Source organism: Eschrichtius robustus, chromosome 11 (genome assembly GCF_028021215.1).
Source record: "Eschrichtius robustus isolate mEscRob2 chromosome 11, mEscRob2.pri, whole genome shotgun sequence".
Taxonomy (NCBI): Eukaryota; Metazoa; Chordata; class Mammalia; order Artiodactyla; family Eschrichtiidae; genus Eschrichtius; species Eschrichtius robustus.
In genome coordinates, this window is record NC_090834.1 from 99,612,829 (window position 1) to 99,637,219 (window position 24,391).

At 53.3% G+C, this 24,391-nt stretch overlaps 1 protein-coding gene and 1 long non-coding RNA gene across 2 annotated transcripts in view; one reads left to right on the forward strand and one right to left on the reverse strand.

Annotated features, from left to right (window-relative positions):
• Positions 1 to 1,860: 1,860 nt before the first annotated feature.
• The window catches only part of CREB3L1 (cAMP responsive element binding protein 3 like 1), a 35,742-nt gene continuing 13,211 nt past the window's right edge, over positions 1,861 to 24,391 (forward strand). Inside the window, exons 1-2 of the mRNA XM_068554892.1 lie at positions 1,861 to 2,449; positions 21,234 to 21,462. Of these exons, the coding sequence (XP_068410993.1) occupies positions 2,348 to 2,449; positions 21,234 to 21,462 (331 nt within the window). The 5' untranslated portion in view covers positions 1,861 to 2,347. The remainder of the gene's footprint in view (positions 2,450 to 21,233; positions 21,463 to 24,391) is intronic.
• Positions 4,084 to 14,549, reverse strand: LOC137772062 (uncharacterized). Its single transcript, XR_011075453.1, has 3 exons — positions 14,435 to 14,549; positions 12,985 to 13,042; positions 4,084 to 4,235 (listed from the first exon to the last, which is right to left on the reverse strand). It is a non-coding gene; the product is annotated as an uncharacterized lncRNA (long non-coding RNA).

Genomic DNA, 24,391 nt, shown 5'->3' on the forward strand with positions numbered 1-24,391 from the left:
TTCTCTTTACTGTACATGCCAGGCTCTGCACTGCCCGTTCCTCTTCTCTCCTCTCCCCGTCCCTTCCCCCCAGGATTTCTCTTGGGACCTCCTGCCTCTCAGACTCCACAGGAGGTGCCAGAACCAGAGTGTCTCCCCAGGATTATTTTCAATGGTTTCCTGGGGTGTTCACCTGGGTAAGAATCAGGAAAGAGAGGACACTCTAATCTTATTTATCTAAAACTATATAATCTTCCCCAATCACTTAAGTGGTGATTATGGTGCCTATGTCTCTAATTACAGAGCAGGCTGGGAGGAACACAGGCACAATTTCCAGCCAACCTCAGGCAGAGGGGCACTTTTGTTCCTTCTGGGGACCTGCAGGGACTCCAGCTCGGGAGCCAGGACTCCAGACACCTGCAGTCGCAAGCTCACCCACCATGGACTGACTTGTCCGCCCAGCCAGAGATGGCAACCCCCGACACCCACAAAGGATCAGCCACATTCTCAGTGTCTGACTGTTCCCCAGTTGGCCAGATGTGACGCACTTGGGGAAAACACCCATGGTCTCAGCACCCTAATTCTACCTGCCACTCTTTAGAGAGTGAACTGATTTCCTTTTGGCCCTGCCTAACTTCTCGGAGTTACATTGCTGGTGAACTGGTCCCCAGAGCATGGGCTGTATTCCCAGCTTCTCAGGAGCAAACTCTCTGGGAGGCCCAGGAGCTAATAGTCATATGACAATGTGGAGGGTCAGAACATCATTCTCCAGAACTATGTCAACTGGATCAGGAGATGGGGGAAAGCCACATTCCTGCCCGCCCGCCCCAGGCAAACAGCTGCTATCTCAGCCTAGCTGTGTGCCCATTCCCCACCTTGGCACTGAGAGAGCAATTTGGGTGACATCCCTGGCTTAACTGCAGTGACATCTCTGCTTCTTAAAGGCTTTTGGTTCCTGAGCTAATTAAAAGCTCCACACAGGGAAGACACACTTAATCCTATTAATGACTTCTGGACAGGAACAGTGTGCCCAGCCCTCTGAGGGAGTGACTTTCTGACCACTTCCATTTGTTCAGGTGCCTGGTGATTGTTTATCAACCCTTTCAAGAGATTAAGCTGTACTCTGGAGCAGGCCACTTAGGTAATGGATCCAGGGGGCCTGGGAGTGTCCTGTGACCATGGAGCATGCAGCCAACCTACATCTTGTCTCACGCAGAGTCCATGACTACTGTTCTCCAACTTCTTGCTCTTCAGAAACACTAGGGGTACTCGGTGATTGATGAGAAGAAGGGTCCTTACCTCATCTCTGCTGTCCCCCCCAGCACTTTCACACACAGGAAAGCTGGGTACAGTCCTCACCCTGAGGGATCTGAGAGTCCAGTGGGTTTATAGACACATGAACAAACAATGACAATACTGCATTAGACTCACCACATGGAGGTAAGCACACCATGCCCTGTGAGTGTATAGTGATGGTAACTGCTTCAGCCTGGGGGTCAGGGAAGGCTTCCTGGAAGAGGAGACCTGCAAATCTCCCCATTGAAAGGAGATTTGTTGAGGGGCCCAAGGGATGGAATTCCCTGACTTTGGATTTGGTTCAGGCCCTAGCATAAGCCTGGAAGAATAGAAATAACTCAGCTCCCTCATGAACTTACGGGAGTGTGGTTGGCAAAGCCTTAAGATGCTGAGGTTCAAGGAACACAGTTATTGGCTCTAGGACAATTTTGCTTCAAGCCCCTACCTTTTCAGAGAAAAGAGATTGGCAACACTAGCTCGCAGCTGTCTCTTTAAAAGAGGAGGGACGATTCCTCAGGCCACTCCTTCTCCTCATTAATATGAAATTATCGTGAATATTGATGTGGAGGAGTGGCGCCTCGGCCAGCTGGGCTAACCAGCCAAGGGGTTCCCGGTTTCACAGAGAGGAAAAGTGACAGAAGCCGTGCAGAGGGAGACGCAGAGAGAGCGGAGCGCCCGGCAGTCACCCAGTCTCGGGGGAGCGCTCAGCTCCCCCGCCCCCGGCTCCCACCCAGTCCGGGGGGCTCCTCAAGCCCTCAGCCCCACTCCCGGGCTCCCCATGGAAGCCAGCTGTGCCCCCGGAGGAGCGGGAGGAGGAGGAGTCGGCTAAATGCCCGCGGTGCGCCCGGGGCCCCTGAGCCCAGCCCGCTCTGCGCCGCTGCCCTAAGGCCTCCGCGCCCCCCGCGCCCCCTACCCGGGGCCGCGCAGCCTCTGCCCGCCCCTCCCCCGGGGCTTTGCCCGGGACCTGCCCCCCGCCCGCTTGCCAGAGCTCGGGCCGGAGCTCTGGGCCGGACGCGCCGCCGCCCTGGAGTGAGGGAAGCCCAGCCGAAGGGGGTCTCCGGAGCCTGCCGCGATGGACGCCGTCTTGGAGCCCTTCCCGGCCGACAGGCTGTTCCCCGGATCCAGCTTCCTGGACTTGGGGGATCTGAACGAGTCTGATTTCCTCAACAATGCGGTAAGATGAAGGGTCTGTGTTTTCCTTCCACCACTCCTTACTCCTCTTCGCGGTGCACCTGGGGCCCCCTGAAGGACTGGACTACACAGCACTGGGCAGAAGTGGGGGAGGGGGCTCGGTGCAGGGTCCCCTTGAGAGACACGTGCTTAGAGCTCTGAGATTTGGTGACTAGATCCCTCGACACCCCTAGACCCCGAACCTGGAGCCTCTGAGCTTGCGCCCGTGCACGGTCCTCCTGGAGGCTCCGTCCATGGATACATTGGCCTCGGCCTTCTAGGGGAAGGGAACGTCGAGGAGTCGGGGCCATCGGATCCTCTGATACGACCTCAAGAAACACCAATTCTGCCCCCACCCAAGTCTTCTAATCGTCCTCCACCCACCCTGGGGTTCCGGGACCAGACTGGGAGCAAATTGGCGGCGCCCTTTCCTGCGCCCCCTTTAAGACCTCGGTGGCTCTGCGTCTGGTCCTCCGCTGGGGGGCGCACAGGGGAGTGTTCGAGGGCCAGAGACCAGACGCCCCTTGGGGGCCAGAGCCAGACCCGGGTTTTGAGCCAGACCCGGAAATATAGGGGTGCTGCCGTGGCCTCCCCAGGAAGTCAGGCCAGAGATCCCCCAGGGAGGGACCTGACCCTCAACTGGTCAGGGCAGCACAGGGTGATCGCTCAGAAGGAGGGAGGTCTTTCTCTAGGTCTGTTTCTCGGTCCCTTATGTCTCCCTGACTGTCTCTCTCTCCCTGTGGCTTCGTGACTGTCTCTGTCTCCGGGCTTGTCCTTCTCTTTCTCTTCCCCTCCCTCCCTAAGGAAACGTGGCTTCTTTCTTCTTCCCTCCCTCCCTCTCTCAGGCTCAGCCCTAAGGCCCTGGGGGGAGGGGGGGATGGGCTCGGTAATGGGAGAAAATCTTTGGGTTCAGAAGGGCCTGCCAGGTTGAAATGTGGGCTGCTTGGGGGATCTGGGGGGATTCCCCCACCCCATGCAGTGACCTGCCAGGCTCTCCCTCTCCCCCCCCACCCCCCGTGCACGTGCTCGCACACACACACACACACACACACACACAAACACACACACACACACACCCAGTGATCATCTCAAGGGTCTCTATTTGCTGGCCTCTAACTCCTGGGCCTAAGATAAACCTGGCAGACAAGAGCCAAGTGCACTGAGACTTAAAGGATTGGGCATCCTGGACTTCCACCTAAACTGTTCCAGGCTGCTGGTGGGGAACAAGGCCAGGGACAGGAACCTGAGTCAGGGAGGCATGGGGTGAGAGGTCTCCCAGTCCTCCATTAGGCAGTAGATCCAGGTCACCCTGCTCTCTAGGAAGGCCCCTGGTTCCAGTCGGAGAGAGCACACTCCTGCAGACAAGCCGAGGGGAAGAGGGGAGAGGGCTTGAACCAGTAGTGGGGGGGACCTGGGCTCTAGTCCTCCCTCTGCTTCTGCCTCTGCCTGTGAGCCTGGGCCGTGCAAGCAGCTTTCCTCCCCGGGCCTGTTTCCTTGTCTATAAAATGGGAAGAGGTTGGATCATTCTTTCTAAGGATGGTCTGGCACAGGTCCTAGGAATGAAGTAGCAGGGATCTGGGGTTCCATACGCCCCTCCTGGAGTTGGTAACAGATACTGGTCAGAGGGAGGAAGTTTGCTGCAGCGTGTACCTTTATTGGTAGAGCCCCCCTGTGAGGTTCCCTCAGCCTTCAGCAGCTCTGAGTTGGACTTTCTTCTGAATGAACTCGGCCGCCTACAGCCTCTTCCTGCTGCTCCATTCAGCCTTGCATCCCCAGCTGCTCATCTGGGCCTTGGTCCAGCACAGGAAAGGAGGCATGATCATGATCAGACAGTGGTATCCAGTACTGGGCCCGGGGAGGGACAGCCCTGCTGGGAAAGCTCCTTATCTTGGGCCTAAGCAAGGCCAGGTGAGGCAGGGGGAGAGGAAAGAATTTCTAAGAGGAAAGAAAACTCCTGGGCTGGGAATCAGGAAATTTGGTTCTAGCTGTGCTTCTGCCACCAGCCAGCTGGGCAGCTCAAACAAGTGACTTTTATTCCTGTGGGCCTTGGATTCCTCATCTGAAAAATGGAGATATAGAAGCTTCCCCATGGTGTTATTATAGAGATTTAGTGAGAAAATTAATTAAAGATTAATGCAGGACGATGCCTGCCAGGTAAGTTTCCATAGTTAACATGCTCTGGAGACTACATGGGGTAGTGGTAAGGAGTACTCTGGTAGGAGTTGCTTTGTGACCCTGAGCAGGTCACCTTCCTTCTCTGGTGCCTCCGTCGTTTAGATGTCTAAGGTCCCTCCCAGCTGGGACCCCATACCAACCCCATCCCCAGCTCCCTCTTCATTCTGCATGAGGATAGGAAAGTGTTTCCAGGGTTAAAGATGGAAAGAGGTGAAGTCTGTGTGCTTCTCAGTCTGGAAGATGGAGGGTAGGTTATTCACTATCTTTCTTAATAATCCAGATAAAGGCCATAAAGTCACGGTGGAAACCGTGTGTGCTCTGTTACTCTGTACAAAAGGCAAAAATCAAAAAGGATGCTTACCCTGAACACAACTGTGTAAGAAATATGCAATCTCTTGGACAGAGACAGGAGAATGAGTTGCATACTTTGCATAAGCCGTGTGTGCTTGGAGGTGGCCAGGGGTGCTGTATTTTTCCTTCTGTGAGGATACCTTCATCCTGTTGCAATCTTGTCTATGTGATTCTCAGAGACATCCCTCGGAAGGAGCTGCCCTTCCTGCCAGGTGAGGGGGCTTCTCCCATCCCCTCCCCACTCTCCCACAGTTCCTGATGTGGCCTCCCTAGAGCCCTCTTCCCTTGGACCCTGTGACCCCTCAGCCCCTGGGCAGGTATGAGAGAGGGCCTGGTGCTCAGAGAACTGGGATAAAGGATCAGAGGGAGAACAGGTCATGTCTCCAGAGAGAGACACTAGGTCCGTCCTCTGGCTCAGGGGAAAGGATGACTCTGGTTTCTCTAGAGGGAAATAGCTTTGGATCCCAGAGAAGCCCCAGCTGGGAGGGTGTGGGGAGGAGGAGAAGGAGAAAGAGGAGTTCTGTTGTCTCAGAGGGGCACAGCAGGAAGCTGCAAGGATGTTTGCCCAGCACACTCATTCACCTCCCAGCAGCTGGGGAGGCCAGGTGTGGGAATGACCAGGACCGGGGACCAGCCCAGGGGAAGCGGGGTGGTGAGGGCTAAACCTGATCACTGCTCCCCAGGCCCCCAGCCTGCCTTCTCCTGAGCTGAGTGGGGAAGCAGAGAACCACTACCATTACTACTTCCACCACCCCAGCCTTTGGGGGACTTAGGGAGATTAGAGAAGTATGTGCATTTGGGTGTTCCTATGTCTGTGTGTGGGTCTTTAACAGCCCTTAAAAGGGGAGGGGTGCGAGCGCATGTGCATGTGTTTCTCCTTAAATTCTCACCAACAGGAAAGAGGACCCAAGGGCCAAGGCACTCTGGTCTCCAAGTAGAATCCACTACAAAAGAACTAATAGAGAAAAACGAATGGAGGAACCCAAATCTCAGGGCTCCCCTTCAGGAAGGGAGATGGCCCCAGACACCTCCTTCTCCTCTAAAACACTAAGTGTGTTTTGGGCAGCTTTTTATTTTGTTTTTGCTCCCCCCACTAGGATGTGAGCTCCTTGAGGGCAGGCGTTTAACTGTCTTGTTCATTGCTGTATCCCCAGTGCCCAGTACAGTGCTTGGCACAGAGGAGGCTTCAACCAACCATTGCTGAATGAATCCTTTTTCCCTAACCCTCAGGCCAGGCCCCACATTTTTGAAGGAGGAGGAAAAAGGATGCTCTCTACTCCCAGCCATCAGGGTCCTGCAGCCCACACTGTCTCTGAAATTCAGGAAGGTTTCCAATGAGTTATCATTGCCTTGAGTCGTCCCTACCCTTGGCACAGACCCCCACAGCCCCTGGTGTAGGACAGTCTACAGCTGACAGATGCACAGCAGATTTGAACTTGTGGCTTAGGCTTCACCCTTGAGCACCTGTTGGCTCTAGGGCTTCCATCTTCCCCAGTTTCCCCTTGTTCAGTTCACTGGGACTCCTGGATCCACACTCACCCAGCTTAAAACTAAGTCTTTGCTAGTCCTGCCACAGGGCCTTTGCACATGCTATTCCTGACATCTAGAATGCTTTCCAGTTCTCTCCATCCCATCTTACTCAGTTCAAAGGAAGCCTCGTTAGAGAAGCCTCCCCAACCACCTCAAGTGGGACCCCTTATTGTTTTGTTTCAGTCCGTTGTTGTTGTAGCTGTTGTTGTTGTTCTGGCCGTGCCACACAGCATGGGGGATCTCAGTTCCCTGACCAGGGATCAAACCCTATGCCCTCTGCAGTGGAAGCGTGGAGTCTTAACCACTGGACCGCCAGGGAAGTCCCTGTTTCAGTCCTTTGATTTCTTCATAGCTCATATCTCAATTTGCTATTATTTTATCGGCTTATTGTCCACTTCCTCTGTGAGAAAGCAAGTTCCCTAAGAACAGAGACCATGTCAGTTGTGTTCATTGCCAGAGACCTAGCACAGTACCGTGGCACAAAATAGGCGCTTAGCATAGTAAAACTCAACCATAAAACAAGCTGAGTCCAAAATTTTCAATCATATAAAATGTGGAGTTATGTTATTGTAGGATCAATGAAAAGTGGTATTTTTCAGTTGGTCTGTACTACCACAAAAAGCACAAAAGTATAAAGATTGTGAAACCTCAGTGCATGCAGCAAACCAAACTGAGGAAGTTCCAAAGGAGCACGAGGCAGTCACTTCTTTACCAGCCCCACAAAGATAAGAGTTTTTCCCACCTTTATTTGAGATGGGTCCCAGGCATAGGACAGAAGCCAAGTTTTGGTCACATTGTAGTGTACTTTGCTCTATTTCAAGGATTTACTGTATTTGTAGAGAAAATGACTTCAGACTCCCTTATAGGCAGTCCCTATAAGGGAAGGGGAGACTGTTTTTAAAAAGACAGGCCTGAGTGTTCAAGAAGTGTACTGATAATTCCAGAAGGGGCCGTGGATTCTCAGGTTCTGGCCCAGCCAGCCCTGAGGGTGATGCGGACTGGATCCCACAAAAATGCTGCCTGTGCCCCCATCTGCTGTGAGGTCCCTCCGGCTTCCCTGGACCAGCCGGGAATTCGCTTGGTTATTTTTCAATACATACATCCGTCCTTTAACAACTGGGAACTAAAGGAGTGCCAGTGCTGGTCACTGTGCAGAATGACCTCCAGCCACTCACAGCCAAAGGAGAGAGACAGAGAGGGAAGCAGACAGAGCAGTACTGCGGGGCGCCATGATGGGGCAGGGCATGATGGGAGCCCGAAGAGGAGCCTCCAGCCGGGCTGGAGGTCATGGAAGTTTCTCAGAGGAGGTGACCTCCCCACCCTCCCTCTCCAATATCCCCATCCCTATTGGCAAAGGAGTTATTGGAAGGCATTTCAGCAGGGAGGACTGGGGCCGTGTCCCTTTTACTGAGCCTGTTATAGAAGCATCATTGGCCCCTGTGCAGATGAGAAAACTGACACTTACAGAGGAGGGGACATCTAAATGCTGTTCTCGGGACAGGGTCCCATGGAGTCAAGGAGGAGAAATCACCATCTTCTCTCCCGCTCTTGTTCTGGTTTGGACTTTGCCCTCCAGGGCAGGAACGTTTGGGATCTCAGATATCAGAGGGGCCCCGCCTTCACGCTCACCCACTCCCATCCTTAGGGCACCATGGATGCCTAGAGCTTTAAGGGCAGAGCCAGCACCTGTTGCCTGGCCTGTCAGAGGAGAGACTGCACATCCCATCCCCTGCCCTCTCCTCATCCTCACTCTAGGATGCCACTCCCCGGCCCACCTGGGAACTTGGACCTTTGCTCTCTGCAGTTCCCAGGACTCCCCAGGAGGGTCTGTTTATGTCTGGCCTGGCCACTGTGCCAGGAGAGGGGAGGATGAAGGCCAGCCCCGCTTTGTGTCTTCCCTTCCCCATACAATGTGCCTCCTGCAAGTCCTGGTACCAAGGCCCTCTCAGAGCATCCCTCTGTGGGACCTGGCTTGCTCTTGAACCTCCCTCAAGAAACCAGCTCCAGATGCTGGAGAACAGGCTGTTCTTCTGGAAGTCTCAGCGCTCCAGGGGGCAGGATGGAGGAAGAAGATTTGGGTGGAGTTAAGTCAAGACCATGAGCATTGCTCTGGCTGGGACACGAAGTAACCCGCTTCAGCAGGCAGAGTAAATGGTAGAACTGGGAAGCAGGACTGGGGAGCAGGACTGGGCAGAAGGTAGGCATGAGGAAGTCTGGTTCTGGGGAAGCTGGGAGGGGCAAGATACAGCCCAGGACTCTGACCATTAGAGAAAATAGATCAAGGGTGATTTCCTTGGAACGTCAAAATCCTGATCCTTATGACCTGGACGTACCACATCATGAGCGAGGCCAGCTTGACAGCTGGAGGAATATTGGGCTTCCCTGCTGCCGGGTTGAAGGTGCCTCTTCTCCCAACTCCCAGGACAGAACCCTCACTGCGGCTTCCTTGGCCCTTGGCTCTTGGCCCAGGAGCCATTTCACCCATCACAGAGAGGCTGACACATCTGGGCTGGGCTGTGTGGTCTGACAGAACAGCTGGACAGCAGCAGCTGTCCCCCTCTTCTCCTTCCAAAAGAATAACAAAAATGAAAGCAGCAGTGGAGTAAGGCAGGCTCTTCAGGCCCTCACGGAGAGCCAGGAGGCAGTTTGAAAGCAGCAATTGAGGGGACTTGCTGGGGAGGCAGACAGGCCCAAGCCTTTTCCCATGTGTTCCCCGCTGCCTAGAATGTTTTCACCTCTCCTCACCTCATCTCCCTAACTCTCTGTGTGACCTTGGGCAAATCACTTCCCCTTTCTGGGCCTTGGTTTCCTCATTGCTGAACTAGACTGAGAGTTCTTTGAGGGCAGGGAGTGTCAGGCAATTGTTTTTATCTATTCACTAGTTATAGCGACTGGGTGCTCAGGAAATGTTTATTTATTGAATAGATGGAAGGAAGGAGTGAGAAGTGGTGATGGATGGATGAACGAGTGGGTGGATGGGTAATGGGAGAAAGGACACTTCCACACTTCCAGTTTTGATGGTACTTTTCTTTTTTTAGGTGGATTTTATTTATTTATCAAGTAGTGAATCTTAACCTAAATCCTACATCTACCTTTCACTCTATCATGATGGCCTTTTCTTTTTTTTTTTTTTTTTTAATTTTTATTGGAGTATAGTTGATTTACAATGTTGTGCTAGTTTCAGGTGTACAACAAAGTGAATCAGTCATATATATATATATATATATCTCCATTCTTTTTCAGATTCTTTTCCCATATAGGTTATTACAGAATATTGAGTAGAGTTCCCTGTGCTATACAGTATGTCCTTGTTAGTTATCTGTTTTATATATAGTAGTGTGTATATGTTAATCCCAATCTCCTAATTATGATGGCCTTTTCTATTATGAAATATATCGTGCACATAAGAGAATATGTATAATGCATGTATATGAATTACAAAGTGTAATAAAATGGATACCTGGGTACTCACTACCCAGCTAAAGAAATCGACCCAGCTCTCAATATCCTGGGCTCTCAAAGTTGCATGAGCTTGGGGAAAAGTTGAGCTGTAGACTCTAAATCCATTCCACTCTGGGCAGATTCTGAACAGAAATTCTCCTGAGACCTGGTGTCTATTCCCAGACCCCACCTGACCAGACAGCAAGTCCACAGGTCAGATGGCAGACACCTCGACAAGCGCTGGGGAGCCAAGCCATAGCTGAGGTGGGGTGGGGTGACCATTAGTGGTCGGTTATAGCCCTGCCCAGACCTGGGAGCAAATCCTGGCTCTCACCACTTGTCATCTGTGTGAGCTTGGACAGGTGCCTTAACCTCTCTGAGCTTATTTTCCTCATCCATTAAGTAAGGATGACTGTAGCACACAGGGTTCTTACAAGGACTCAGTTAGATAACTCTTGCAGAGAGCCTAGCACAGTGCATGGCCCACGGCAAGCCCTCTATAAACAGTAGTTGTTGCTGCTGCTGTTTTTATTCTGATTGTTGCTGTCACTGCCCGAAAGGACGGTCCTCAGCATTGGACTGCCCTTGGAGGAATGTCCCATCTTCGTCCCTTTGTTGACCCGTAATCATAGGGATTTTATTTGCCTACCTATCGGACCTCTCTGGAGCTGAAAGGCTGTTTTCTTTGGGTAAAGGCAAAAGACCCCAGGCCTCTTCTCAGGGCTATCTTTCTGGGCATCAGGAGAGGGATGGCCAGGGATGAGCAAACCTGGGGCCCCAGGTGAGGACCCAGTGCCTGGAATGGGGGCCCATATTTTGTATCTGGCCCTGTACTAGGTGCTGGGATGGGACAGCAGGAAATTGATCATTATTCCTTCAACATCCAGTGTTGTCATGTGTGCTTAAGAGCACAAGCTCTGCAATCAGAGCTTGGGTTCAAATCCTGGCTCAGCCACTTGCTAACTAAATAAACTGGGTAAGCTACTTAACTTCTCTGTGCCTCAGTTTCCTTAACCATTCAATGGCAGTACTAATAGTACCTACCTGATCTTCTGAAACTTAAATCAGGTACTGCACGGAAGGAACTAGAACAGTGCCTGGCATATAAATATTAGCTATTATTGTTATTACGTATACTGTATGCCAGTCCCTATGTGAAGCCCTGCAGAGGGTTCGAGGATGAAATCCATCCTATATCCTACCTTCAAGGTGGTTAAAGTTTAGAAGGAGAGATGGGTCCCATTGTGGATAATTAGAGTTCAAGGCATGATATTAACCAGTGGCCTATGAATGCTACAGTGGTATAAGACGGAGAGGACTCTTCCAGCTGGGTGATCAAGGAAGGCTTCCTGGAGGAAGCAGCACTGAGTTGGGCCTTAAAGGATGATAGGAGTTAGAATGAGGAGATAAAAGGCAAAGGCCTTCCAGGCACAGGGAATGGTACAAGCAAAGGCCCTGCAGCCATGGAGCTTACAGCAGGTTTAAGGAACTGGGAGCAGTCATCCAATGAGGCTGGAGGGAAAGGAAAGATGAGGGGTTCCAGCTATAATGGAAAGTTGAGATCAATTTGTGACAAACCTTGAATGCTGTGCTTAGGAGCTGGGAGTTTTTTCAGCAGGCAGAAGGGAGCCAGTGATAGTTCTCAATGATAGTTCTGAGCTGGACAGGGCAGTGGTCCCAACTCCCCTGAACCGTCTCAGTGCTAGGAGGTCTAGAGTCCATTAGGGCATCCCAGCTGTCAGCCTGTCTGTATGATCAGGGCCTCTCCCCCAAGACAGCATTGTGGGCCCCTCTCTGTGCCCAGAGCAGCCCGAGGCAGCAACTGACCCCAGGTCCCTTCTCTCCTCTGATTTCTACCCCCTGCCCTGATGTCACTCTCACACTGGCCAGGAGTACCAGTTCCCCTCTGGCTCTCTCATCCCCAGCACTTGGGGCCAGGCTGGCCTGGGGAGGCGCAAGGCAACTCCACCCTTGCAGAGACACAAGCTGTCCCTCTTTGGGGCTGAGAGCTCCAGTCTGAACCATGTCCTGCCTCCTGGCCCAACCCCAAGACCCTAATGGAGTTCCCTCACCCCCTCAGGACCCTCCACTATCAGGCAAAGCATGTCCCCATTGATCCCAGCGGCCTAGAAGGATCTGAGCCCTCCTTCTGAGCCCAGCCCAGCTTGGCACCTCCTCTCCTTGGCCCTCCCACCCATCAACTGGGACAAGATACCCAAAGCCCCTTTCATCATCCTCCCGGAGAAGAGGCCCAACCCTGCCCTCTACCACCCCAAAGCCTTCACCCCTTTCTCTCCCAGGGCTGCAAATCAGTTCCACATTTGGGATCTGGCAGGCACTATCTGCTCAGAACTTTCCCCTCCCAGTTAGCTCAGGCTTCCATCTCCCCCACCCCAACCCGTCATAGTCAGACCAGGGGGTCTGCAGAAGGGGAAGGGCTCTTGCCTCTGGCGACCCCTTCAGAGGTCTGAGAGGGAGCTGGACTGTGGCAAGGAACCAGAGGGACAGCGGAACAAGCCTCTCCCAGGGAGAGATGAAAGAGGAAGGGTAGGGGGTGGGGCAGAGGCAGAGCTTGAGCAAGCATATGAGGGGATGAGGGCTTGGGGGTGGTGAGGGAAGGAGTGAGGTGGTTCCCAGCTCAGCACATTCCTGAGACATCTGGACGTGCTGGAAGGGCCCCAGCTGGCCTGCATGGCTGTGGCTCCAGCTTCTCTGCTCTGTGATGTCAGGACCCAGCATTTCCCCCTCCTCTCATAGTCCCACTGGCCTGGGGTCCACCTTGGGGCTGAGGTGGATCCTCAGCCTGGGGTCTCCTCCCTGGACCTCTCACCCCCAGTGAGCAAGAAGCCCCTGGGGCAGTGGAGGAAAAGCCTGAGTCAGAGGAGGGCCCGGGCCTGATGCAGGAGGCAGCCATGGAAGACCCAGGGGTTTGCCCATGCGACTGACTCAAGGAGATTCCTCCTTTGGGCTGGTGCCTGCCCCCTCCCTTCTGCTTGGAAGGGAGATGGAGACAGAGGAAAGACTCTGAGAATGGCTGCTTACCTTGAGCTGTATGATCCTGAGCAAGTCCATTCCTTCCCTTGGCTCTCAGTTTTCCTCTCTGTAATAATAATGATAATAATAATAATAATAATAGCTACATTTGAAAAGAGCCTTCTATGTGTCTTGCATTGTACAAAGCACTTTACAAATGTTGTCTCATTTAACCCTCACAGCAACCTCACAAGTGGCGTAGATATAAGTACCCCTATTTCATAGCTGAGACAGAGGCTCAGAAAGGTTAAGTAACTTGCCCAAGGCTACACAGTAGGCAGCAGAGCCAGGATTAGAACTGGATCTGTCTGCCTCTCTTGCTTATAACCATTGAACTACATTGCTTCTACCAGTAAAAGGGGATGGACCTAATGATGCCAGAATTCCTTTCAGCTCTAAAATTGTAATGATTTCTTTTGGCTATCGTGGGGCTCTTCAAGAAGGGCAGGGGCAGGCATTAGTCACGTACTGGGTGGGGGAAGGAGGGCAGAGTCAGATGGCTTTGAAGCATCAGGTCAAGAATCTTTGGAGGTTCCCCCCCCTGGGAGCCCCAGAGAAGTCCAAACCCCAGGGGCTGGCGTCACAGCCTGATCCCCAGCCGAGCCCAGGGGTCCCACACCTTCCCTGAAGGAAGGGAGTAAATAAGGAGAGAGAATGCAACTTCTTCCAAAAATAAAACCTGAGGACAACTCAGACAGGCCCGGGACCGCTGAGGAAGCCAGAGGCCGAATGCTGAGTGCACAGAGGAGAGGGAAGAGGCCAAGGGAATTCCAGCCAGAGCCTGGTGGCAGGCTCCAGCCCAAGAGGGCCTTCCAGCTGGCCAGGGGCCGGAAGAGCAGCTCGGCCGGTTGGCCACTGGGCTCCGTTTATACTCTCGGACCTGGCCTAACCCTGGGGACAGTTCCTCTAGAGCTGAGTTGGGGGCTGTGGTCCCCAGGTACCTGTTCTGGCTGGGGCTTAAGAGCAAAATGACCTTGGGAAAGAACAACCCAGAGAATGGGTACAACAGGCCCCACCAGGGAGGAGCTGAGGGAAGGCATCCAGGCGCATGGAAACTGCCTGGAGCAGGAGCAAGCTGGCATCAGAGCGGAATTCAGGGCAGTCACTCCTGGAGGCTCAGCTGTAGAAAAAAAGGCCTCAGTCCATTTGCTCATTGGCACATTCCTTCATTAGCCCACTCATTCAGTCACTCAGTCACTCAGCAAAGAGCTGAGAACCTACCATGTGCTGGGACCAGTGCTAGGCTTTGGAGACAAAGATGAGAATTGGACACAGCGAGACACAGAGGTGACATGGCTGGATCATTTCGGGCTATACTAAGGAAGTTGGAAACTGTCCTGGGGCAGAGGAAGTCATTAGTGGATAGTGAGCAGGGGAGTCACATAGTCATATTTATGTTAGAAAATCCCAAAGTGGAGAATGTTCTGGAGACAGATCAGAGTTCAAGCCTTGGACCTACCTTCATAAATGGGTGGTCACACCACTAGTCAGGAAGCCCTTTGGGAGCAGGAACTGGGCTTTGTTCATCTCTGTATCCACAGGGTTGGGCACACAGTAGGTCCTCAGTAAACACTGAACAAATGCACGAGTGATGAATAAGTGGATGGGACTAGATGCCCTTATTCTCCAGAGGCCCCCAGCGCCAGCCCTGGCACTCAGTCTCCAGTGTCCTGAGCTGTCCCACAGGGATCCTCCGGCTACCGCCTATGGACCAACATCTCCAGCAGCCAGACCCTGGGCTGCTGTGCCCTCAGCAGTGCCAGTCACAGCTAATCCCAGCCCTGGGCGGCGGCACTAACTGCCATCGCTTCCTCCTGCCCAGACAGTACCTGGCACCCACACCATGGTTGAGCCACAGCACATGGGCCGCCTGGTCAGAAGATGCCAGGGGCTGGCTGGGAACCTGTAGGCCAGCTCTTCACTTTCCTGAGGGACCTGTGGTCCGGCCAGGGAAGGGCTACCACAGTGTCAGGAGGGGGAACTGGAGAGCCAGACTAACAGGGCTGGGGGCTGCAGAGACTGTGGACCCTGCTCTGCACAGCGGCAGACTGTGGTTGGCACCAGCCTGCCCTTTCCTTTCCCACTTCTTTTCTCCAGCACACAGGCACAGAAAAGCTCAGTCACCATGGTACTCTTCCTCCAGTCCCAGCCCTCACCGTCCCAGCCCCAGGCAAGCCCGGGACTCCCAATGCTCCCTGGCTGGGGGGTCACATGACTCAGGCACGTGGCTTGGCACAGTCAGCATTCAGTGCTGTGGTGTTGTGAGATGTTGTGTGTGTTTGTGTGAGAGTGTGCATGCCCATGTCTGTGACCGTGACTGTCTGGGGTAACTGCATGTATGTGTGTGTGTGTGCACACATGGGAGTCTGTGTCTGTCTGATCACATCTGAGGAGTGTTTCCTTGTTGGGTCTGTGTCAGTGCCTGCCAGTGTCAGCCTATGTGAGCCCAGAGAGTGTGTATGTACATTAGTATCTGTGCCAGGCTGTATAGGGAACAGTCTGAATGTGTCTAAATGTGGGGGTCTTATGTTGTGTGGTGTCAGGGAGATGGTGTTTCCCCGTGTAAGAAAGAACCTCACAGCCCACGTCTGTGTACCATGTGCACACACACACACACACACAGGGAAGCATTTCTGCTTATTTGGACTTGGGCTCTGTGGTGAAGAGTTCGGTAGGGGGAAAATATGAAACCTCAGCAGCCGCCTTCCCCGGGCCTGTGGGGAATGGGGGATGAGAGTGAGGTTGGAGGCTGGAACAATGTGCTTCCCTTCACCCCTGTGCCCTGCCAGGAAGGCTCAGGGAGGGGCTGGCTCCAGGGATGAGGAAAACTGGCTCCATCCCTTCACAGTCCCCAGAGATGCCAGAGCAGAGGAAAAGAGGCCACTTTCTGAGGACTAGTCCACTTCACCCTATGCCTGCCACCCCTGCCTCAGTAGGAACACGGACTATGTTGGGGAATGGATGGGGAAACAGGCCTAGAGAGGAGACACCACTTGCCCCTGCTCAGGTCTCACAGCACAGATGGATCTTGAACTGGGGCCTCCTGAGTCTGAGTCTAGGGCCTTTTTTCCTTCATAGGACAGCCTTCCAGTCTAGCTCTGGGAAGATGCCTGGATCTCCCCCTATCCCCAAATGACTGGATGGTGATGCTTAAGGACGAGGAGGACCACTGGGTACCCAGGGGCCCACCTCCCTTCCCCAAGGCCCTCCCTGCTCTCTCTTGACCCTACCCCTCACCCCTCACCGCCACACACAGGGCACAACAGTGACTCAGACTGGTGGCCCTTCAGCTAGAAATGGGGGCAATTTTCTAGTGACCACGAGGCAAGTAACCGTCCCGGAATGTATGGGTCAGTGGAGGGGGGGTGGCTAACCTGCGGGGGAGGGGAAGGGGAAATGTGAGAGGACTCTCCTCCCATCGCTCCCCAGAGCTCACTCTCTCCGAAGGAATGTCCGGGCTCGGCATTCCCCCCACTCCTTATCCCACAGCTCAGCCTGGACCCACTCCGGCCTCCTCCCTCCTTTCCCCAAACACAGACTGAATCAGCCTGGACCGGGGGAGGGGGAGAAGCCCCGGATGGGGGTGCAGGCACCGAGGGGTAGGGGTCAGAGAGAAGGGGGCGCTCTCAGGCTGCGGCAAGTGGGGGAACCTCTTTCCCACACACACACCCTCAGGTGACAGCCGCGCCCCCAGAGCTTTTCCTTCTCTCCGCATCGACCCCCAGGGAGGAATTAGGGGAGGCGAACTGAGAGGAGCCTCAGACGGCGCTATTACCGCCCAGGAGTGTCCCACCTCCCCCTACCTGGGACAGAGACCCCGTTGCCCCATCAATGCGCCCAAGGTAGGATTATTCGAGGAGGGAAGGAAGGAGCTGAGCTGGAAGAGCCGCGAAGGAACTTAAGAACTGGGGCCTGGCCTCCCCTCTGTCTTCACTTCCTCGGGCTCCCGGTGCGGGGTCGAGGCCACGCAGCTGATAAGGGTCTTAGGGCACCATAGAACTGCCAGGCGCACCTGAAAGCTCAAAGGGGCCATCTCTGCCTCTGCCCCAGGTGCAGAAAGGGACACAAGACAAACACACTCTAACCTTGCACAGCCCGCGCCTTCGGCGGAGGCCGCGAACCCTACCCCGCGCGAGCCGTGCCCTCCTCCCGCCCCCTCCCCGCGGCTCCAGCGGCGGGCGTCTCGCAGCCTCCTCCCATTGGCCACGACCTCCGCAGATCCGACCAATGAGCATGCTGGGTTCCGGCGCGGGGCGGCCCCCCGCGCGCCGGCGTTTAACCTCTCGTGGGCCACGAGGGGCCGAATGGACACGCTCCTTCTTTAAACTTAAAGGGTCGGCGACTGAGACCCGGCTCCGGGAGGAGATGCTCCGGAGGGGGAGGGGTGCGCGGGGCTGAGAGCCCGAGAGCTCGGGACCTGTCCTCCAAGAGAGGGGAGCCGGCGCCGGCTGCGCGTGGCAGCCGAGAAGGAGCTTATATTGGCAAGACTGTTGGAAAAAGTCTTCAACAAGGAGGGAAACAAATCATAATATTTCCTTCTCTGGCTTCCCACCCCAGTTGCTTGGAAAGGCACCCCCGGTAGAACGCTCACCCCCTTGTAGAACCCTATCCCCCTCAGGACGCTGACTCCCTGCCGTCTATAGGATCCTGCCTCCCACTCCCAATCATTTTCCATCAGGTAGTCTGAAACCTGAATTTTATGTGTGTGAACTGGAGAAAGAGCTGGGTGTGGTTTTGGGGGGTGGGAGAAGGGACAAGGGGCCTTGCTGAAGCTGAGGAGGCCTGAGATCTCCAGAGGGGGCTTTCCAGGGTTGGGGGGAGGGTGGGTAGAGAGGAAGAAGAGAGGACAGGAAGGAGAAGTTGCTCCCCATTCCTGTGCAGCCCCAGAGCTGCGGATAACCCCTCTCTCAGCATCACCAACTCACTGTGTGACCCTGGTAGGTCCCTCTCTGAACCTCAGTTTCCTCATTAGCAGGTGGGGAGAGGGGGCGTGCACCATGGGCTTTCTCAGGTCCCTTCTGCCTCTAAATTGATGGTGTAAACCAGCCATAACTGGGCTGCTCTGAGAGGCCAGACACCAGATAGAAATAGGGCTCAAAGGTCTCTAAAGGGAGGCCCTCTGGCACGCTCGCATGAGCAGGAGGTGGACCTGGGGATGATGGGACATCCCACCGTGGCCCCCAGAGGTCCACCCAGCACACAGGGAAGCCCTGAGCAAGGAGTACTGGGTTCTCTGAGTGTCCCCCACCCCCAATCCGCCTGCCCCTTGGCCGCCCTCCCCTTCCACTTGGCTCCCACCCTCTGGAAGCTCTGTCCTGCTGGGCCTCTGCTGCTGTCTCCAGCAGGTGGGGTGGGACTGCTCACAAAGCGGGGACCAACTGATCTCCCTCAGCAGGTGCCTGCGGGCACCCCAAAAGGGGTCTCTGAGAAGGACCTGGCTCATCTGCCTGGAATCCTTTAGGGACCCCGGCCCAGACTGGAGGAAGCTTCTCTCCTCTCCCAGGCCCGGGGAAAGGGCTTGGCAAACCCTTATCGCCTGAGAAGCAGCTGCCGGAGAAATACCTTAGCAGCTGACTCACTAGGCTCTTCACAACCCCCTCCCACTGGGCCTCACACCAGGCCTTTGAGAGACCCTGAGAGAGAGAGACAGAGAGACAGAGGGAGGGAGAGGGCGCCCCCAGCAGACTCTGCTGAGGGTGTAGCTAGCACAGTCCGGACTGTGGCTGGCTAGGTGGCTGGGGGGCATTGCACTCTGTAAATGGCCTTTGGCTGGGATCACGGTCTTGGAGACTTGTTCAGCCTCTGACTTCCTGGTACTGCCTCACCCCAGGCATTGATGGACGAATGACATACTGATGGCGTTGCCCTCGGGGGTACAAGGCCCTGTCCCTCCACCAATAACTGTTGAGTGTCTATCCTGGGCCAGGGGATGGGACCCAGCAGGTGAACAAGTCCAGACCCTACTACCTCAGGGAGTTCAAAGTCTGACAGACAGGCAATTCCCTATCAGGGGAATGTCTGCTGCCATTGGGGGAGGACTGGGGTGTGACTGGGGCTGTGGATGCTTCCCTGCTTTCCTTGGCTCCCTGAGCCTCGGTTTCCCTACCTGTCAAATATAGATATGCAACTTCCTTGTCTCCTTGGGTAATTGTGAGGATTAGATAAGACAATGCATATGAAAGCACTTCAGAAAGTTAAAACCACAAGAAAAGTGTAGGATACAGATGGTAAGTTCTGACAAGCTGGGGAGAGGAGAGAGTACTTAAGATGATGGGTTTCTGAACTCATTTTATCATGGATTCTCTGATCCATGCTTTGTTTGGGGGGAGGACCAAGCCACCTCCCTGCATTGGCTCCAGGCTCCGTTCACCTCAGGCCCAGAGTTAGGCTTTTGATAATAACAATGGCTAACAGTAATTGAGCACTCACTGCATTCTAGGCCCTGTTCTCAGTGTTACATGTGTTTGCTGTATAGATATATACATATGTTATTTGTATACATGTGTTATATGTATTTCCTCATTTTATCCTCATAATCCTATGAGGGTAGCATTAAGCACCTAACAAATATTTGATCCTCATTACAACACTGTGAGGTAGGAACTATTATTTCCCCCTTACAGATGAGGAAACTGAGACCCAGAGAAGTGAAGTAAACTTAGCAAGGAGTGAGCTAGGAGTCAAAAGAAAGCTTATCTGCAGAGCTTGGGCTCATCCCCTGCCCCCCACACACAGATGCTCATGTGGCTCTGAATCTTATTCTCAGACAGAGGGCTTTTCTGCTCATCCCTTCCAGACTAGGACAGGCTCCAAGTATTCCAGGCCAGAAAGCCAACAACTCCGGACTCCAGAAGTCAGTCCTTACCCACCCTCCAGGTGGGACCCCAGGGCCAGAAGCAAAGCCCCAACAAATTCATTCAGTCAGTAAAAAATGAATGAACAGGGAGCTCCCCTGGCGGTTCAGTGGTTAAGACTCTGTGCTTCCACTGCAGGGGGCGCAGGTTCAATCCCTGGTCAGGGAACTAAGATCCCACATGCTGTGTGGTGCGGCCAGAAAAAAAAAAAGAATGAACAACATTTCCTTAACATATTTATAATTCTTTAGAGAGAAAAAACAAGCACCTCCTATGTGCCAGCCACTGGATGCTTTACTAATAAGAGGTTTGTTGAGTAACTACTATGTACCAGGGACTATTCTAAGTGCTTGACATGCATTAACTTGTTTAATCTTCACAATAACCCTAGCAGATAGGAACTATTATCATCCCCACTGTACAAAGGAGGAAATGAAACACAGAGACATTAATCAACTTTCCCAGGATCGTGGAGCCCAATATTTTTCAGACTATTTTGTTTCTGAGAAATATATTTTACATCCTTCCCAAGAACATACACACACACACATACACAAAACTGAGATTTAAAAAATCTACCAAGTATTTAACTTCCCTATGTGCACTCTGATATTTTTCTACTCTATTTTATTCTGTTTTCTTTTTTCTTAAATTCTGGTCGTGACCTACTAAATTGATTTCACAACCCATTAATGAGTCACCACCCACAGTTTGAACGGCACTGAGTCATAGCTAGGAGCATCAGGGCCAGGATTCAAATCCAAATGATATGGCTCTGGAGCCTAATCTCTTGGTATAAAGAATGGCTGGGAAAAGGGAGACACTGGAGGCATGCGGACAAGTGGGGACTGTACTAATGAGGGGGGCAGAGTCCTCAATAATCTCACCACCTTGCATTCCAGCAAAAGAGAATACAAAAGTCACTGATATTGCCTTTGGAATGCAAACTTGCTGGCATAGATACACTTATTCTTTAGTACTTAGTCCTCCCATGAAGGAAGTAGGGTGGACTGAGAAACAGACTTGGGCAATCTAAGTGATTTGACCAAGGTCACAGAGCCAGCACTAAAGCCCTGTGTCCTATCGCCTGGATTCTTTCACACCATCCAGGACTCACCCTTGAGGATACTGACGGAGAGGCTAGAGACAGCGGTGGAGGTGGTGGTGGCAGTAATGTGATGACGGGGTGACAGTAGTGATAGAAATGATAATAGTTGGTATGATGATGTGGGCCGGGGGGATGTTGGTGGTGGTGGTGGTGGTATTAATGATGGAGGGAAGAGTAATGGGGAGGTTGCGGGGACAGCGGTGGTGGTGGCAGGGCTGGTGGCACCACCAGAGCAGCATCTGCGCCCCCCTTTCCAGGGTGAGCTGACTCCCTCCTCTCCCCTCCCCCTTTGTTAGCACTTCCCTGAGCACCTGGACCACTTTGGAGAGAACATGGAGGACTTCTCCAACGACCTGTTCAGCAGTTTCTTTGATGACCCCGTGCTGGATGAGAAGAGCCCTCTACTGGACATGGAACTGGACTCCCCCACGCCGGGCATCCAGGCCGAGCACAGCTACTCCCTGAGTGGTGACTCGGCACCTCAGAGCCCCATTGTGCCCATCAAGATGGAGGACACCACCCAAGGTAAGAAGGGGTGGCGGAGCCCAGGATACCAGACCCGAGGAGGGACACCAGACCCAGAGGAGGGACACCAGACCCGAGGAGGGACACCAGACCTGAGGGGGCTCCCACAAAAACCTCTCAGGGGAGCCCCCCGCCTTTTTGTTCCTCTGCAAGTCAGACCCAGAAGGGCACTTCTCAAGAGGGTCTTTGGTTGACTTAGGTCAGTGATGTGCAAAGGGTGGGTCCCAGACCAGGGGCAGCACCTGGGAACTTGTTAGAAATGCAGATTCTCAGGTCCCACCCAGACCTGCTGGATCGGAAACCCTGTGGGGAGGATCCAGCCTTCCAGGTGATTCTGATGCATGCTTAGGTCTGGGAACCAGCCTTAGATGGAACAGCTGGGGGCGAGGGGAGGATTAAACAATAAATGTGGACAAGTCACCAAGACTCTAGAACCTTACCACCTCCTCACACTGTGATGTCCTCTGAGATGTTACCTGGGCAAAACACCTGCACCCTTTTTTTTTTTTTTTTGCCACATCACACGGATCTCAGGATCTCAGTTCCCCGACCAGGGATCGAACCCGGGCCCCGGCAGTGAAAGCCCGGAATCCTAACCACTAGGCCACCAGGGAACTCCCCTGCACCCTACTTTTATTGCCAAAGGTAGGGTTCTCTAAAGCTCTCCTCTCCCCCACCTCCCTCCCTTTTAAGCAAAGGGCCCTTTGAGTTTTTCCTCTCAGGTGATCAACATTTGAGAACTCCAGACTGTGCCCCACCTAGAAATGGTCTCTTTAGGCATTTCCTCATATGGCTGCATCATATTTGGACACATGTCTTAGCCTTGATAAGCCTCAGTTTCTTCATCTACAAATGGGAATAACAATAAACATTTCTATAGCACTCTCCAGTTTACAAAGTACCTTCGTGTTATTATCTCATTTGTTTCTCACAACTCACAGGTAAGGTCAGGATCACTTTTATCATACTCCCCATTTGTCTGATAAGGAAAATGAGACTTTGGGAAAGCTGAGTTGTTTAGGTTACGCACACAGTCAATGCAGAGCAGGAACTTGGGAGCAAGCAGGCCCCCTGATTCTAAACCTCACACCCATGCCACCACCACATTTGCCAGCCTTAAGGGGCGCTAAAGGGTACTGGCTTTGGTGTGCCTCCTGGTGCCTCAACCGGCTGCTGTGTGATCTTTAACAAGTTGCTTAACCTCTCTGGACCTCGGTTTCCTCAATTACAAAATGAAGACACTAGGTATCTTGAGAATTCTGGCCAGGATTAAAAATATATATATGAAAAGTACCCAGCTCCGTCAGTGCCCAGCACATTTCATATATATATGTGTGTGTGTGTGTGTGTGTATATATATATATATATATATATATATGTAAAATTAGTGACTATTTCCTTATGTGTATAAAAGTCCTATTAAAACTATCGTGTCTAGAACCATGAACAGGGTTCTTATTCCTCTTTCCCTTTGGAGGACAATGGTCTTGAGTGAGTATTTTAATCTTCTCAACTATTAAATGGGCAGAATAGCAGTGCCCGCCGCCAGGGTTGGTGGGAGGAATACACAAATTCATATGCAGCAAGAGCTTAGAATTAGACTCAGTGCAAGAAGTGTGAGCTGCTTCTGAGGGTCTTTCAGATTCCCCAGGGGCAGAGACGGGACTTTGTACCCGGCCCCCATCCAGCCGCTTGAGGGCAGGGACACCTTCTGGGGCTTTAAGTGGCTCCAGGGCTCGTGGCTATGGAGGTCTCAACTTCCCTGTGTGCCCTGGCCTCAGCCCAGCCTCTGGAGGTCACCTCGATGGGGTGTCAGGCCCCAGCCTGGGGAAGGGTAGCATGTGGGGTGGACAGCCTCCCAGCCCGGCAACTCCTCACCACCCCAAGTCTATTTTTAGAGCAGTTTGTCTGTGGGTCCTTTGCAGGGGGCAGCTTCCCGGAGGCCGGCGGGCTGGCCCTGTAATTTGGGAAGATTGTGGGTGTTCTTGGAGCCCAGGGGCAGCCTGCAGCCCAGAACTGAGGCCCTCAGCCTCCCAGCAGGGCAGGGCCTAGCCTCTGAGGTGGGATCAGGCAGCTGCTGACCCCTCTCTCCACCCACAGTGGGTTCCAAAGGCTAGAGTCCCCTCTAGCCCACCCATGCTGGCTCTTCAGACCTCTGCCTCACCAGAGCCAGGTGCTGGGGCCACCAGGAGCAGGGCTGACGCCGAGTGGCACCCATCAGGAAAAGGGGGGATGCCCAGCAGCCCTGTGACCCAGGTGAGGCCAGGAGGCCCACAAGGTGGACGCTGCCCTGGGAAACCTGAGCATCACCCCTCACGCCCCACATGCCCCCCCAGGCACCAGGTCCTGTGGATTCTTCCTTCTAAATTTGTCTCCAGTATGTTCCTTCCTCTCCATCCCCACTGCCACTGCCTTAGCATGTGCCTCACCTTCTCTCGCTGGACAATTTCAACAGCCTCCTGCGGGTCTCCCTGCTTCGCTCTGCCGGGCCAGTCTGCACACACAGGCAGAATGATCTTTTTCAACATTACAAATCTGACAAAGTCGCAGCTCCAAGGCCATGCCATCCCTGCTGGCCTCTCTGACCCCACCTTCTCCTTCCCTTTGCATTCTAACTGCACTAAACTGCTCGTGACTCTCACCAGATCCCCAGCACCTAGCATGGTGCTCAGCAGATGTTTACTCAATAACAATAATTGTATTCACAATAGTTGCCATTTATTGAACATTTACTTCTTGTCAGGTACTTTTACAGATGAGGAAGCTAAAGCTCAGAGAGGTTAAGCAACTTACCTAAAGTCACACAGCCAGTCAGGAGGGGTCTGTTGTCCAAGCCCACTCTGTAAACTGCTGAATGAAGAAGATGCCCCCACCTCTTCTGGCCCCAGCCCACTCAGCCCTCCTACCTCACAAGCGCCGCTCCCTGCCC